The sequence below is a fragment of the Triticum aestivum genome, chromosome 4D, assembly GCF_018294505.1.
Source record: "Triticum aestivum cultivar Chinese Spring chromosome 4D, IWGSC CS RefSeq v2.1, whole genome shotgun sequence".
NCBI classification, from domain to species: domain Eukaryota; kingdom Viridiplantae; phylum Streptophyta; class Magnoliopsida; order Poales; family Poaceae; genus Triticum; species Triticum aestivum.
The window spans coordinates 15,800,978-15,818,279 of NC_057805.1; the positions used below are offsets into that span (position 1 = coordinate 15,800,978).

At 44.2% G+C, this 17,302-nt stretch overlaps 1 protein-coding gene and 1 pseudogene across 1 annotated transcript; one reads left to right on the top strand and one right to left on the bottom strand.

Annotated features, from left to right (window-relative positions):
* Positions 1-392: 392 nt before the first annotated feature.
* LOC123095782 (uncharacterized) lies at positions 393-3,841 on the top strand. Its single transcript, XM_044517347.1, has 3 exons — positions 393-1,072; positions 3,411-3,482; positions 3,565-3,841. Exons 1-3 carry the CDS (start codon positions 473-475, stop codon positions 3,565-3,567), a joined length of 675 nt encoding a protein of 224 aa, XP_044373282.1. The 5' UTR covers positions 393-472; the 3' UTR covers positions 3,568-3,841.
* Positions 3,842-4,150: 309 nt separating this feature from the next.
* Positions 4,151-4,858, bottom strand: LOC123095783 (uncharacterized; annotated as a pseudogene).
* Positions 4,859-17,302: the final 12,444 nt, after the last annotated feature.

Sequence of the window (17,302 nt, forward strand, 5' to 3'; positions counted from 1 at the left end):
CTTGTAGGAGTCCGAGCCGATGACAGTAAAATGAAGGATGGATGCATGACACAGACATTCACATACACACATGCACGGCCATCCTTACGAACATACACACACCCTACATTATGATCACACCTTAAAGACATCAAGCCTCCCCTAAAAAAGGAGATTAAGTGATCATAAAAAAAAAGATTAAGCCGGTAGATTTTGAGATCGACAAAGTCATCGCAGCCCCCTTCGTACCCTCTGTGTCACCCTTCATGGAAGTACTGCAGAAAAGTCCCTCTCACAAGTCAACCGTTAAAAGAAAAAGAAAGAAAAAGGGGGGAAAAAAGGTTTACGAAAATCAAAGCAATGGTGTGACGAGCTCCCTCACTTTAACCTCCGATCAACCGATCAACCGACTTCCATTGCTCAGCCTTGCAAGCTAAGCGAAAGGCCCACCCGGCAGCGGACAGCTCACCACCAACCCGCATCCCTCCCCCCAATGGCGAAGACGCAACCCCGCGGCCCGGCGGCGGAGCCGCTGCTCCCCCCGCCGCCGTACCTCAGCCCCCACTCGCCGGCCGACTTCCACGACGCCGACGACTCCTACGTCCTCCTCGTCCCGGTGCGGCTCCGGCGCCGCCTGCGCCGGGGCTGCGGCCGCGGCCGCGTCGCCGCGGCCCTCGCCGCCCTCGCGCTCCTCGCCCTCGCCTTCCTCCTCTGGCCCTCCGACCCCGGCGTCAGCGTCGCGCGCCTCCGCCTCGCGCACGTCTCCGTCGTCGCCCGCCCCGCCGTCGCCCTCAACGTCTCCGCCGCGCTCAAGGCCCGCGTCCGCAACCCCAACCTCTTCGCGCTCGACTACAGCCGCCTCGACGTCGCCATCGGCTACCGCGGCCGGCCGCTCGGCACCGTCGCCTCCGGCGGCGGCCTCGTCCGCGCGCGCGCCGTCTCCTACGTCGACGCCGACCTCCGCCTCGACGGGATCCGCGTCGTCGAGGACGCCATCTACCTGCTCGAGGACCTCGCGCGCGGGTCCATACCCTTCGACGCTGTCGTCGAGGTCGAGGGCCACCTCCACTTCTTCCTCAGCATCCCGGTCAAGGTCCGTGCCGCTGGAACCCTAATTACCCATTGTTTATGTCTGGATGGAAGGCACGCATTGTGAATTAGATTGCTGACTGTCTCTAATTCGCTAACCTCGTTGCAATGTGCGTTCCTCTCCACATTGGATTGGAAGCCCTGCTCCAGTCGTTAGGATCTGACGTCTAATGGACCTCCCAAACAAACAGAGCTATAGGACATTGCAAATAAAAATAAAAATTCATGTGAGAAAAACAACTCTACAATACCTTTGGTCATTGCAGCTCTGGATTGCGATACCTTTAACCCGCCAACTTATGTTGATTAGCACTTTTGTAATGGTAATCAGTCTACCAGGAGTATAAATAATACTGTTGGAAGAAATATGCTCTGACTTCCATAGTCACGAATCACGATTTAGTAAACTTCGTTGTTATGATCTTCGACCAGTTACCTCTTACATCCTCTCCATTTTTCCATAATTGTTTGTTAGGGGTGTATAATACAATAGGTAAACTGGGAAATCGTACTATAATACATCATTTCTTATATTTATCAATCTACAACACTTCAAGACTATTATGTGCCAGGTCTTTTGAGCAGGTTCTGTTTTTCTGAACTTCTCGTTATGTATGATGATCCCCTAACTGAAGGCTGGTCCTTGTAAAAATTATTCACAGAGAAATAAAATAATAATAGGTTTAAGATCATATAGAAAGAAGAAAGCTCAATATTTTCAGAGTTAATATGTCGTATTTCTAACTGGTTATCCCTTTCAGTAGGACACATAGAGGAAATACTTATAGTTAAATTTACCTTCCTGTTATTCTCTTCTGTATTGGCCATGATTTTGAATTACTTGTGCAACTAGCATCTCAAAGTGATTTATTTTTTTGCTTCACATGTTTGAGGAAAAAAATCCCATAAAAAGCATAAGATTTGAATTACTATATTTACTACTTGGACCATTCTCATCTTCAGTCCTACACTACATAATGACGCGATGGCTGGAAAATAGTTGAATAGTTTTCTACTTCACATCCCATGTTTTCCTCCAAATCTGGTGTGGGTTTAGGGTTATAAGATTTGGGTATCATATAAAATCCTGTAGAATGAGTTGTTTTACAGACTAGGCGATGGCCATTTTAAACACTGCAGAGTTATGCAGTGAAACCTCTATATCAGTCAAGCTGGTTCCACAATTCTAAGCCTGAGGCATTTGCAGTCATCTCTGAAACAATTTTTGTGATGCCACTAGCTGATACATTCCCTTCTCAATTTCTCATGTTCAGGGCAGTGGGCATCATATATTTTGTACTATGTTGTTGCAAAGTAGGACAGTTTAATGCTATGGTGATAGACTGAGAGTGTTACATTGCTGCCAAGATGTTTCTGGGTTACAATTTTAATATCCAGATGATTTTTTTTTAAATGCTACCAAGTAATTTCATTGCAATGGATAGTTGTTTGAAAGCCTGGAGAGCATGTCGGTGCTGCACCAGATCGTTGTGGTGGTTGTTCTGTACGTTTTGTAATGCTGTAGAAATTGTGACTATGTTCGCCAAGCTGGGTGCTTTGCTGTCTGGTTTTGTTTCGTTCTAAAGACCTAAGTGTGTGTCTGGCACGGTGTCCCATATTAAACGCTATTGGGTGAACTTATGCTCCGTTATCCCTTGATAGTGGAACATAGAGCTTGCTTGTATCGTATGGAATTTTTTTTTTTTGGGCATTTCAGGCAATAGAAACTAATTACCGATTTGGGTTCATTTTGCCTATTTCCCAGTGAAGTATCTTATGTGTTACCTGGTTTTGTTGGGTTTGTTTTTTGATTTGATCTTGTTGAGATGTTCTTCAATGATTCCTCCCAAAATATTTATATCTTTGGACCTCAGATGAAATCATTTTTTTCTGCATCAAACAAGATTGTGGTGCCTGGGGGCCTGTTTCTTGCTTCTAATTTCTTTTGCCATTAATCAAAAGATCGCATACTGAAGCATGGTGTTATCCTTCAATACAGATATAATAGTTTATCACTTTATCTAGTGTATGGAAGAACCATGTATGTTTTTTGTTGTTATTCCAGATACCAGATAGACCAAAATTTGCCCAACAAATTACTCCCTCCGTTCCTAAATATTTGTCTTTTTAGAGATTCAAATGGACTACCATATACGGATGTATATAGACATATTTTAGAGTGTAGATTCACTCATTTTGCTCCGTATGTAGTCGCTTGTTGAAATCTCTAGAAAGAAAAATATTTAGGAACGGAGGGAGTATATTATTGCCCCAGCAGTGTTTTTATTCTGCTCTTCTCAATTCATGGTCATCATACTGAACCCTTTGTATGGCTGTTGCAGGGGAGAATAGCATGTGTGGTTCATGTTAATCCACACGATCAGACCATAGTACACCAGGACTGCTATCCAAAGGTAATGAACTTTGAACTCAGTTTACCGTCTCAAAGCCGAGTGCAAAGTTTCCAGAATCTGACCTGTTCATGTTTTCTACCAGTGAGTTGGTGACGGCCTCGAGCTATCTTCGCGCATGAATCTATTGTTTCAGACCTCGCCTGGAGTGCTGGTGGTTGTTGTATACTTAATCGGTGGTGATGGATGTGCACGTGGTGATATTTCTCATGTACTACTATATATATACTGGTAGATGGGGTGTTTGTAAATTCTTTGGCATACCCAAATACCGTAGTTTAAATCCGTGGTCATATCAAGAGATCTCTAATATCAATCAGTTCCGTGACAAGTGTTAATAACAGTGTTTTACATTGTCATTCTGGATGCTGGTTTTCTGGTTGCGGATCATCTGATTGTCATTCTCGATGCTGGTTTGTCTGGTTGCGGATCATCTGACATCGATAGGCCATAGCTCATCGGTATTAGATGTCAGTGGGCCAGTGGGTGCTGCAACCTTGCTCTGTTTCAGGTCGAGCAGGGTCAACTTCCTGTCAGCCATTTGTCTGGTTTTTAGATACAGTTTACATTCTGGATCGTTTACATTTTCAATGGATTTTGCCAAGTTTAAAGACGTTTGACTTAGGTCAAACATAGAACTCCAAATGTGGAACGCAGGGAGTAACTGCCAGTGCTAAAATATGCATATTGGAACTATGAGCACAGAATATTACAGCAAGGAATCAGCTCATGAGGCCCTAATCTGATACCCTTGTGGAACAAAGAACGGCTTGGCATCCAGCTGCTTGGTTACATTCTAAATAATTCTACATGACGGCAGTACTAGTGCCTGATCATTCTAATGTGGTATCACTATGCTGGAAATTATGCTACATTGCTGCTACTGCTAGGCTACATTGCTACGAGGGAAGGGAGTAGACAAGGGCGCGCAGAAGAACTACTTGGCCTCACTGGCCTTGGATGGTGATGTTGCCGGCGGCGGCAGGCCGCTGTCGAGGCAGCTCCGGCACCGGCGCTCCGCCCACCCCTCGACGTCGCGGTCCGGCGCCACGTGCCTCCCGCAGGACGCCCGCGAGCGCCGCGGCGAGCACGATCGCCGCCACGATCACCACGATCGTCTCGACCGACCTCGCCGTGGACCGCGCGGCCGGGGCCTGACGCGCACGCGCGTACGACGCCGCGGCCTCCTGCATCGACCTCCTCGCCGCCCACGCCACGGCCTCCTCCATCAGCGCTCGGCCCAGCTGCTCGCTGCTCGCTCGACCTCTGCTGCTTATAACAGGCGCGCGCGGCGAGCAGAGAGGAGGCAGCCAATGTCCATGCCCATGGCGGACAAAAGAGCGGTCAAGAGGTAGGCCGTTTCTTTTGACGCTCTGGGCGCGACAGTTGCCACTACTGGTTTCCGATTCTGCCGCGGCCGCGCGTATCAGGAGGCCGTTGCTCGGCTCGTTTCTGAAACCATGTGGCGTCCCTTTCTCTGTCGCCTGGGAAATGCTGCTCGGCTTGGCCCGGTTCGCGCTTTGAAACTGGGGAAGGCTGCGGCGCTCTGATGTGGCCGGCAGCGCTGACGGACTGCGACCGGTCGGGCCAGGCGATGTGGGGGGTGGCCGGTCTCGGTAGGGGTGACAACAGCGGCTCAATGCTCATTCATATTCATCCTCGCCTCGTCGCCGACGCCGCGGTGTCGCCTTGCGGCTGCGCAGGTGGGCTGGCTCTATGCGCCCGCGCCTGAAACAGGAGCACGTTTCTTTATCTATCGAAATGCAATTGTATTGTAAATTGCAGCAATGGGACCGTATCGGCGATACTGCCGTTCGAGCACCAACACGAACATATCAACTTCGGTTGCCCGTAAAAAAACAGGAGGTGGTGAACGATGAATGGATTCAGGATGAGGATGATCTTATACAAGTGCAGGCCGTCGTATCACAGGATCTTCGCCATACCGTCGAAGAAAATTTCTAACTCAACAAAAAAATCAAACCAACAAAAACAACATGTCACGATTACTTAAATTCATCGTGTCCAACTAATCAGATATGCAAGGACACAAACTTCTCTAGCTTCATGACACCGTCAAAGGAAATACCGGAATACTTTTATTCAAAGAAGTACACAATCGTCCAACTAGATGTGAAGCACAACACAAAACTTTAGACGAGTACGCTTTCATAGGCTTCTCAAACCAACTAATCAGATATGCAAGGACACAAACCTCTCTAGCTTCGCTGGCGTTACGTTGTCCTCCTCTGTTTTTTTTTTAAAAACGATACTTTATTAATTTGAAATAATGGTTACATCGTCTGTAATAACAGTTACAGTCTCCTTCATAGGCCTCAAACCAGTCCCTACGCTCTAAAAGTTACGCTAACCTAGCCAATTCATGACCCATCGTCCCAAACCGTTGCCCCGCCGCGTTTACGGAACAAACAAAACAAGGGGAAATCCTATAACAGGTGGCAAAACACACACTCCTCCCTCATTATGGTCGGTTGATCTTGTGATCTCATCTTTACTAGCGCCATGCACTGTAGCCGACTTTTCTTTGACGTTTTTCTTTTATTTTTTTCTTTCATTTATCAACATTTATATATGAACATTATTATTTCAAATACACGATAAACATTTTGTCCAAAAGACACGACAAACAATTTCCAAATATAGAACGGACATTTTCAACATACGGTGAGCATTTTATTGAATACACAAGATATATTGTTTTCAAGTACATTTTTTCAAACATATTTTCATGCTTAGAATTTGTTTAACAATTTTTTTGAAGAAAATGTTGTTAAACAAAGTTTAATAATAATAATGATACCCCCTTTGTTTTTTACTCTACATATTAGCTTTGACCTAAATCAAACTTTTCAATTTTTGACCAAGTTTATAAAAATGAATATGAAAATTTAAAATAAAAAATAAAAACGATACGAAAATATATGCAATGATAAATCTAATGATATTGATTTGGTATCATAGATTTAAATAAAATTTTCAATAAACCGTGTCAAAGTTTACAAATTTTGTCTTAAGAGAAAGTCAATATGTTGAATAAATAAATACAGAGGGGGTGATAAAATTTAAGCTTATTGGGCTACACTGTGGGCAGCTCATATAAAAGAGGCATGACACCACAAGATAAATCCACTTCTATGACAAATGGCTCTGCGAAAAGAGAAATCGCCACTTCGATGTGTTGGAAATATGCCCTACAGGCAATAATAAATTGGTTATTATCATATTTCCTTGTTCATGATAAAGGATTATTATTCATGCTAGAATTGTATTGACCGAAAACTTATATACAAATGTGAATACATAAACAAATAGTATGTCCCTAGTGAGCCTCTACTAGACTAGCTCGTTGATCAAATATGGTAAAAGTTTCCAAACCATATACATGAGTTGTCATTTGATAACGGGATCACATCATTAGGAGAATGATGTGATGGACAAGACCCAACCGTAAGCTTAGCATTCGATCGTATCACTTGAGTTTATTGCTATAGGTTTGTTCATGTCAAATATCTATTCCTAAGACCATGAGATCATACAACTCCTGGATACCGGAGGAATATCTTGTGTGCTATCAAAAGTCACTTCGTAACTGCCATTCAAGTACCAACACGAACATAAAGGTTTATCAACTTCGGTTGCCTGTAAAAAAAAGGAGGTTGTGAACGATGAACGGATTTAGGATGAGGATGATCTTATAGAGGTGCAGGCCGTCGCATCACAGGATCTTCGCCATGTAGTTCAGGAAAATTTCTAACTCAACAAAGAATCAAACCAGCAAAAACAACATGACACGATTGAAGGAAATATGCCCTAGAGGCAATAATAAAGTTGTTATTTTATATTTCCTTATATCATGATAAATGTTTATTATTCATGCTAGAATTGTATTAACCGGAAACTTGATACATGTGTGAATACATAGACAAAACAAGGTGTCCCTAGTAAGCCTCTACTAGACTAGCTCGTTACTCAAAGATGGTTAAGTTTCCTAACCATAGACATGTGTTGTCATTTGATGAACAGGATCACATCATGAGAGAATGATGTGATGGAGAAGACCCGTCCGTTAGCTTAGCATAATGATCGTTTAGTTTTATTGCTATTTCTTTCTTCATGACTTATACATGTTCCTCTGACTATGAGATTATGCAACTCCGAACCGGAGGAACACCTTGTGTGCTATCAAACGTACAACGTAACTGGCTGATTATAAAGATGCCCTACAGGTGTCTCCGAAGGTGTTTGTTGGGTTGGCATAGATCGAGATTAGGATTTGTCACTCCGTGTATCGGAGAGGTATCTCTGGGCCCTCTCGGTAATGCACATCACTATAAGCCTTGCAAGCAATGTGACTAATGAGTTAGTTACGGGATGATGCACTACGGAACGAGTAAAGAGACTTGCCGGTAACGAGATTGAACTAGGTATGATGATACCGACGATCGAATCTCGGGCAAGTAACATACCGATGACAAAGGGAACAACGTATGTTGTTATGCGGTTTGACCGATAAAGATCTTCGTAGAGTATGTAGGAGCCAATATGAGCATCCAGGTTCCGCTATTGGTTATTGACCGGAGATGTGTCTCGGTCATGTCTACATAGTTCTCGAACCCGTAGGGTCCGCACGCTTAACGTTTGATGACGATTTGTACTATGAGTTATGTGATTTGATGACCGAAGTTTGTTCGGAGTCACGGATGAGATCACGGACATGACGAGGAGTCTCGAAATGGTTGACAAGTAAAGATCGATATATTGGAAGGCTATATTCGGACATCGGAAAGGTTCCGAGTGATTCGGGTATTTTTCGGAGTACCGGAGAGTTACGGGAATTCGCCGGGGGAAGTAGTGGGCCTTAATGGGCCATACGGGAAAGGAGAGAAGGGCCTCAAGGGGTGGCCGCACGCCCCCCCATGGGCTGGTTCGAACTGGACTAGGAGGGGGCGGCGCCCCCTCCTTCCTTCTCCCCTCTTCCTCCTTCCCTTCCTTCTCCTAGTTGGAATAGGAAAGGGGGGCCGAATCCTACTTGGACCGGGAGTCCAAGTAGGACTCCCCCCTTTGGCGCGCCCCCTCTAGGGTCGGCCTCCTCTTCCTCCCTCCTTTATATACGTGGGCAGGGGGCACCCCAAAGGCACTCCAAGATTTGTCTTAGCCGTGTGCGGTGCCCCCCTCCACAGTTACACACCTCGGTCATATCGTCGTAGTGCTTAGGCGAAGCCCTGCGCTGGTAACTTCATCATCACCGTCGCCACGCCGTCGTGCTGACGGAACTCTCCCTCGACCTCAACTAGATCAAGAGTACGAGGGACGTCATCGAGATGAACGTGTGCTGAACACGGAGGTGCCGTACGTTCGGTGCTAAGATCGGTCGGATCATGAAGACGTACGACTACATCAACCGCGTTGATAAAACGCTTCCGCTTTCGGTCTACGAGGGTACGTGGACACACTCTCCCCGCTCGTTGCTATGCTTCTCCTAGATAGATTTTGCATGATCGTAGGATTTTTTTTGAATTACTACGTTCCCAACAATGGCATCCGAGCCAGGTCTATGCGTAGATGTTATATGCACGAGTAGAACACAAAGAGTTGTGGGCGATAATAGTCATACTGCTTACCAGCATGTCATACTTTGATTCGGCGGTATTGTTGGATGAAGTGGCCCAGACCAACATTACATGACCGCGCTCATGAGACTGGTTCTACCGACGTGCTTCGCACACAGGTGGCTAGCGGGTGTCTGTTTCTCCAGCTTTAGTTGAATCGAGTTTGACTACGCCCGGTCCTTGTTGAAGGTTAAAATAGCACACTTGACGAAAAATCGTTGTGGTTTTAATGTGTAGGTAAGAACGGTTCTTGCTAAGCCCGTAGCAGCCACGTAAAACTTGCAACAACAAAGTAGAGGACGTCTAACTTGTTTTTGCAGGGCTTGCTGTGATGTGATATGGTCAAGACGTGATGATATATAAATTGTTGTATGAGATGATCATGTTTTGTAAAAGTTATCGGCAACTGGCAGGAGCCGTATGGTTGTCGCTTTATTGTATGAAATGGAATCGCCATGTAATTGCTTTACTTTATCACTAAGCGGTAGCGATAGTCATAGAAGCAATAGTTGGCGAGACGACAATGATGCTACGATGGAGATCAAGGTGTCAAGCCGGTGACGATGGTGATCATGACGGTGCTTTGGAGATGGAGATCAAAGGCACAAGATGATGATGGCCATATCATATCACTTATTTTGATTGCATGTGATGTTTATCTTTTATGCATCTTATTTTGCTTAGTATGGCGGTAGCATTATAAGATGATCTCTCACTAAATTTCAAGGTATAAGTGTTCTCCCTGAGTATGCACCGTTGCTACAATTCGTCGTGCCAAGACACCACGTGATGATCGGGTGTGATAAGCTCTACGTTCACACACAACGGGTGCAAGCCAGTTTTGCACACGCAGAATACTCGGGTTAAACTTGACGAGACTAGCATATGCAGATATGGCCTCGAAACACTGAGACCGAAAGGTCGAACGTGAATCATATAGTAGATATGATCAACATAGTGATGTTCACCATTGAAAACTACTCCATCTCACGTGATGATTGGACATGGTTTAGTTGATTTGGATCACGTGATCATTTAGATGACTCGAGGGATGTCTATCTAAGTGGGAGTTCTTAAGTAATATGATTAATTGAACTTAAATTTATCATGAACTTAGTCTTGATAGTATTTGCATATCTATGTTGTAGATCAATAGCTCGCATATAGCTTCCCCGTTTCATTTATGATATGTTCCTAGAGAAAACTAAGTTGAAAGATGATAGTAGCAATGATGCGGACTTGGTCCTGATCTGAGGATTATCCTCATTGCTGCACAGAAGAATTATGTCCTTGATGCACCACTAGGTGACATAACTATTACAGGAGCAGATGCAGACGTTATGAACGTTTTGACAAGCTCGGTATGATGACTACTTGATAGTTTAGTGCACCATGCTTTACGGCTTAGAACCGGGACTTCAAAAATGTTTTGAACGCCATGGAGCATATAAGATGTTCCAAGAGTTGAAATTGGTATTTCATACTCATGCCCGTGTCGAGAGGTATGAGACCTCTGGCAGTACTTTGCCTACAACGTGGAGGAGAATAGCTCAACCAGTGAGCATGTGCTCAGATTGTCTGGGTACTACAATTGCTTGAATCAAGTGGGAGTTAATCTTCCAGATAAGATAGTAATTGACAAAGTTCTCTAGTCACTATCACCAAGTTACTAGAACTTCGTGATGAACTATAATATGCAAGGGATGACAAAAGTAATTCCCGAGCTCTTCGCGATGCTGAAATCGGCGAAAGGTAGAAATTGATGACCCACAAGTGTAGGGGATCTATCGTAGTCCTTTCGATAAGTAAGAGTGTCGAACCCAATGAGGAGCAGAAGGAAATGATAAGCAATTTTCAGTAAGGTATTCTCTGCAAGCACTGAAATTATCGGTAACAGATAGTTTTGTGATAAGGTAATTTGTAACAGGTAACAAGTAACAAGTGTAAATAAAGTGCAGCAAGATGTCCCAATCCTTTTTGTAGCAAAGGACAAGCCTGGACAAACTCTTATATAAAGGAAAATGCTCCTGAGGACACATGGGAATTATCGTCAAGCTAGTTTTCATCACGCTCATATGATTCGCGTTCGTTACTTTGATAATTTGGTATGTGGGTGGACCAGTGCTTGGGTGCTGCCCTTTCTTGGACAAGCATCCCACTTATGATTAACCCCTATTGCAAGCATCCGCAACTACAAAAGAAGTATTAAGGTAAGCCTAACCATAGCATGAAACATATGGATCATAATCAGGGTTTAAGCTTCTGTCACTCTAGCAACCCATCATCTACTTATTACTCCCCAATGCCTTCCTCTAGGCCCCAACAATGGTGAAGTGTCATGTAGTCGACGTTCACATAACACCACTAGAGGAAAGACAACATACATCTCATCAAAATATCGAACGAATACCAAATTCACATGACTACTTATAGCAAGGCTTCTCCCATGTCCTCAGGAACAAATGTAACTACTCACAAATCATATTCATGTTCATAATCAGAGGGGTATTAATATGCATAAAGGATCTGAACATATGATGTTCCACCAAATAAACCAACTAGCATCAACTACAAGGAGTAATCAACACTACTAGCAACCCATAGGTACCAATCTGAGGCTTTGGGACGAAGATTGGATACAAGAGATGAACTAGGGTTTTAGAGGAGATGGTGCTGGTGAAGATGTTGATGGAGATTGACCCCCTCCCGATGAGAGGATCGTTAGTGATGACGATGGCGATGATTTCCCCATCCCGGAGGGAAGTTTCCTCGGCATAACAGCTGCGCCGAAGCCCTAGACTGGTTCCGCCTCGTGGCGGCGGAGTTTCTTCCTGAAAGCTTGCTTATGATTTTTTTCCAGGGTAAAAGACTTCATATAGCAGAAGATGGGCACCGGAGGCCTGCTAGGGGGCCCATGAGGCAGGGGGCGCGCCCAGGGGGGTAGGGCGCGCCCCCCACCCTCGTGGCGAGGGTGTGGGCCCCCTCTAGTACTTTCTTCACTCAGTATTTTTTATTGATTCCAAAAATAACTTCCGTGGAGTTTCAGGACTTTTGGAGTTGTGCAGAATAGGTCTCTAATATTTGCTCCTTTTCCAACCCAGAATGCCAGCTGCCGGCATTCTTCCTCTTCATGTAAACCTTGTAAAATAAGAGAGAATAGGCATAAGTATTGTGACATAACGTATAATAACCGCCCATAATGCAATAAATATCGATATAAAAGCATGACGCAAAATGGACGTATCAACTACCCCAAGCTTAGACCTCGCTTGTCCTCAAGCGGAAGCCGATAACGATAAATATGCCCACATTTTAGAGATAGAGGTGTCGATAAAATAAAATACGGACATGAGGGCATCATGATCATTCTTATAACATCAATATATATATATATATATATATATATATATATATATATATATATATATATATATATAGGGATGTTATTCATCACCCAGGGTGCAGAATAAGTTATTCTTCACCCGAGGTAATCTTACAATCACTTCATAATTAAATTATATTTGGAATTCAAATAGTTACATTCCTATTGATTCAGTACGTAAATTTTGGTATAAAAAATAATAATATAGGTCATAAGACAAGAAAATTTAGAGTTTATGTATATTCTACACTATGTTTTTACGTTTGTAATTTTACATAACATAAAATATTTTTTACGGTGATTATATATTTTCTTACGGTCTCTTTTTACGTCAGAAATAAGACAAAACTTACAGAACATAAATTATAGTGCATTGGTGGTAAAATAGAGGGGGCTGAAGAATAACTATTCCTCACCCAGGTTGACGAATAGTCAATCCCTATATATATATATATTGTCATATGATTTCTTATGCTCAAGTAATAATCTATTCACAATGTCAAGTATGAATCAGAACCTTCATTGAAAACTAACAAACTATAATCTCGGTCATTGAAGCAATTGCAATTTATCATAACATCGGAAAGAGTCAATATAAGAGCTTTTCAGCAAGTCCACATACTCAACTATCATTTAGTCTTTCACAATTGCTAACACTCACGCAATACTTATGGGTTTAGAGTTTTAATCGGACACAGAGAAAGATAGGGGCTTATAGTGTTGTGATGTGTACTACGCAACCTTCTTCTTGTAGACGTTGTTGGGCCTCCAAGGGCAAAGGTTTGTAGGACAGTAGCAAATTTCCCTCAAGTGGATGACCTAAGGTTTATCAATCCGTGGGAGGCGTAGGATGAAGATGGTCTCTCTCAAACAACCCTGTAACCAAATAGCAAAGAGTCTCTTGTGTCCCCAACACACCCAATACAATAGTAGATTGTATAGGTGCACTAGTTTGGCGAAGAGATGGTGATACAAGTGCAATATGGATGGTAGATATAGGTTTTTGTAATCTGAATTTATAAAAACATAAAGGTAACAAGCGATAAAAGTGAGCGTAAACGGTAATGCAATGCGTTGAAACAAGGCCTAGGGTTCATACTTTCACTAGTGCAAGTTCTCTCAACAATAATAACATAATTGGATCATATAAATATCCCTCAACATGCAACAAAGAGTCACTCCAAAGTCACTAATAGCGGACGACACCTCCGCGTTCAACACACGTACGGTTGGGGAAGACGTCTCCTCCTTCTTGATCCAGCAAGGGGAGGAAGAGGTTGATGGAGATCCAGCAGCACGACGGCGTGGTGGTGGAAGCAGCGGGGATCTCGGCAGGGCTTCGCCAAGCTCAGCGAGAGGGAGAGGTGTCACGGGAGGGAGAGGGAGGCGCCAGGGGCTTGGGGTGCTGCTACCATGCGCCTCCCCACTATATATAGGGGTGGAGGGGGCTGGTTTCTTGCCCTCCAAGTGCATTGGGGCGTTGGCAAAGGTGGGGGGAAGAAATCCCATCATTTCCCTTCCCCACCGATTGTTATCCCATTTTTTAGGGATCTTGATCTTATCCCTTCGGGATATGATCTTATTCCTTCTAAGGTGGGATCTTGGTGCGCCTTGACCAGGGGTGTGGGGCCTTGCCCCCACTACCCACATTCATGTGGGTCCCCCCATGCAGGTGGGCCCCACTTCGGAACCTTCTAGAACCTTCCCGGTACAATACCGAAAAATCCTGAACATTTTCCGGTGGCCAAAATAGGACTTCCCATATATAAATCTTTACCTCCGGACCATTCCGGAACTCCTCGTGATGTCCGGGATCTCATCCAGGACTCCGAACAACTTTCGGTTAACCGCATACTAATATCTCTACAACTCTAGCGTCACCGAACCTTAAGTGTGTAGACCCTACGGGTTCGGGAGACATGCAGACATGACCGAGAGGACTCTCCAGTCAATAACCAACAGCGGGATCTGGATACCCATGTTGGCTCCCACATGTTCCACGATGATCTCATCGGATGAACCATGATGTCAAGGATTCAATCAATCCCGTATACAATTCCCTTTGTCAATCGGTACGTTACTTGCCCGAGATTCGATCGTCGGTATCCCAATACCTTGTTCAATCTCGTTACCGGCAAGTCACTTTACTCGTACCGTAATGCATGATCCCGTGACCAAACACTTGGTCACATTGAGCTCATTATGATGATGCATTACCGAGTGGGCCCAGAGATACCTCTCCGTCATACGGAGTGACAAATCCCAGTCTCGATTCGTGCCAACCCAACATACACTTTCGGAGATACCCGTAGTGCACCTTTATAGCCACCCAGTTACGTTGTGACGTTTGGCACACCCAAAGCACTCCTATGGTATCCGGGAGTTGCACAATCTCATGGTCTAAGGGAATTATACTTGACATTTGGAAAAGCTCTAGCAAACGAACTACACGATCTTGTGCTATGCTTAGGATTGGGTCTTGTGCATCACATCATTCTCCTAATGATGTGATCCCGTTATCAATGACATCCAATGTCCATAGTCAGGAAACCATGACTATCTGTTGATCAACGAGCTAGTCAACTAGAGGCTCACTAGGGACATGTTGTGGTCTATGTATTCACACATGTATTACGATTTTCGGATAACACAATTATAGCATGAACAATAGACAATTATCATGAACAAGGAAATATAATAATAACCATTTTATTATTGCCTCTAGGGCATATTTCCAACAGTCTCCCACTTGCACTAGAGTCAATAATCTAGTTACATTGTGATGAATCGAACACCCATAGAGTTCTGGTGTTGATCATGTTTTGCTCTAGGGAGAGGTTTAGTCAACGGATCTGCTACATTCAGGTCCGTATGTACTTTACAAATATCTATGTCTCCATTTTGAACATTTTCACGAATGGAGTTGAAGCGACGCTTGATATGCCTGGTCTTCCTGTGAAACCTGAGCTCCTTGGCAAGGGCAATAGCTCCAGTGTTGTCACAGAAGAGAGTCATCGGGCCCGACGCATTGGGAATAACTCCTAGGTCGGTAATGAACTCCTTCACCCAGATTGCTTCTTGTGCTGCCTCTGAGGCCGCCATGTATTCCGCTTCACATGTAGATCCCGCCACAACGCTTTGCTTGCAACTGCACCAGCTTACTGCCCCACCATTCAAAATATACACGTATCCGGTTTGTGACTTAGAGTCATCCAGATCTGTGTCGAAGCTAGCATTGATGTAACCCTTTACGACGAGCTCTTCGTCACCTCCATAAACGAGAAACATATCCTTAGTCCTCTTCAGGTACTTCAGGATATTCTTGACCGCTGTCCAGTGTTCCATGCCGGGATTACTTTGGTACCTTCCTACCAAACTTACGGCAAGGTTTACATCAGGTCTGGTACACAGCATGGCATACATAATAGACCCTATGGCCGAGGCATAGGGGACGACACTCATCTTTTCTCTATCTTCTGCCGTGGTCGGGCATTGAGCCGTGCTCAATTGCACACCTTGCAATACAGGCAAGAACCCCTTCTTGGACTGATCCATATTGAACTTCTTCAATATCTTGTCAAGGTACGTACTTTGTGAAAGACCAATGAGGCGTCTTGATCTATCTCTATAGATCTTGATGCCTAATATATAAGCAGCTTCTCCAAGGTCCTTCATTGAAAAACACTTGTTCAGGTAGGCCTTTATGCTTCCCAAGAATTCTATATCATTTCCCATCAACAGTATGTCATCCACATATAATATGAGAAATGCTACAGAGCTCCCACTCACTTTCTTGTAAACACAGGCTTCTCCATAAGTCTGTGTAAACCCAAACGCTTTGATCATCTCATCAAATCGAATGTTCCAACTCCGAGATGCTTGCACCAGCCCATAGATGGAGCGCTGGAGCTTGCATACCTTGTTAGTATTCTTAGGATCGACAAAACCTTCCGGCTGCATCATATACAATTCTTCCTTAAGAAAGCCGTTAAGGAATGCCGTTTTGACGTCCATTTGCCATATCTCATAATCATAGTATGCGGCAATTGCTAACATGATTCGGACGGACTTCAGCTTCGCTACGGGTGAGAAAGTCTCATCGTAGTCAACCCCTTGAACTTGTCGATAACCCTTAGCGACAAGTCGAGCTTTATAGATGGTAACATTACCATCCGCGTCTGTCTTCTTCTTAAAGATCCATTTGTTTTCTATCGCTCGTCGATCATCGGGCAAGTCTGTCAAAGTCCACACTTTGTTTTCATACATGGATCCTATCTCGGATTGCATGGCTTCAAGCCATTTGTCGGAATCTGGGCCCGCCATTGCTTCTTCATAGTTCGAAGGTTCACCATTGTCTAACAACATGATTTCCAAGACAGGGTTGCCGTACCACTCTGGCGCGGAACATGTCCTTGTGGACCTACGAAGTTCAGTAGGAGCTTGATCCGAAGTACCTTGATCATCATCATCATTAACTTCCTCTCTAGTCGGTGCAGGCACCACAGGAACATCTTCCTGAGCTGCGCTACTTTCCGGTTCAAGAGGTAGTACTTCATCAAGTTCCACTTTCCTCCCACTTACTTCTTTGAGAGAAACTCTTTCTCCAGAAAGGACCCGTTCTTGGCAACAAAGATCTTGCCTTCGGATCTGAGGTAGAAGGTATACCCAATGGTTTCCTTAGGGTATCCTATGAAGACGCATTTTTCCGACTTGGGTTCGAGATTTTCAGGTTGAAGTTTCTTGACATAAGCATCGCATCCCCAAACTTTTAGAAACGACAGCTTAGGTTTCTTCCCAAACCATAATTCATA

Excerpts from the sequence above, each read along its gene's own strand:
- LOC123095782 (XM_044517347.1), top strand. The coding sequence starts at position 473 with ATGGCGAAGACGCAACCCCGCGGCCCGGCGGCGGAGCCGCTGCTCCCC. Across the intron at positions 1,073-3,410 it reads TCCTCAGCATCCCGGTCAAG|GGGAGAATAGCATGTGTGGT; the intron begins GTCCGTGCCGCT and ends TGGCTGTTGCAG.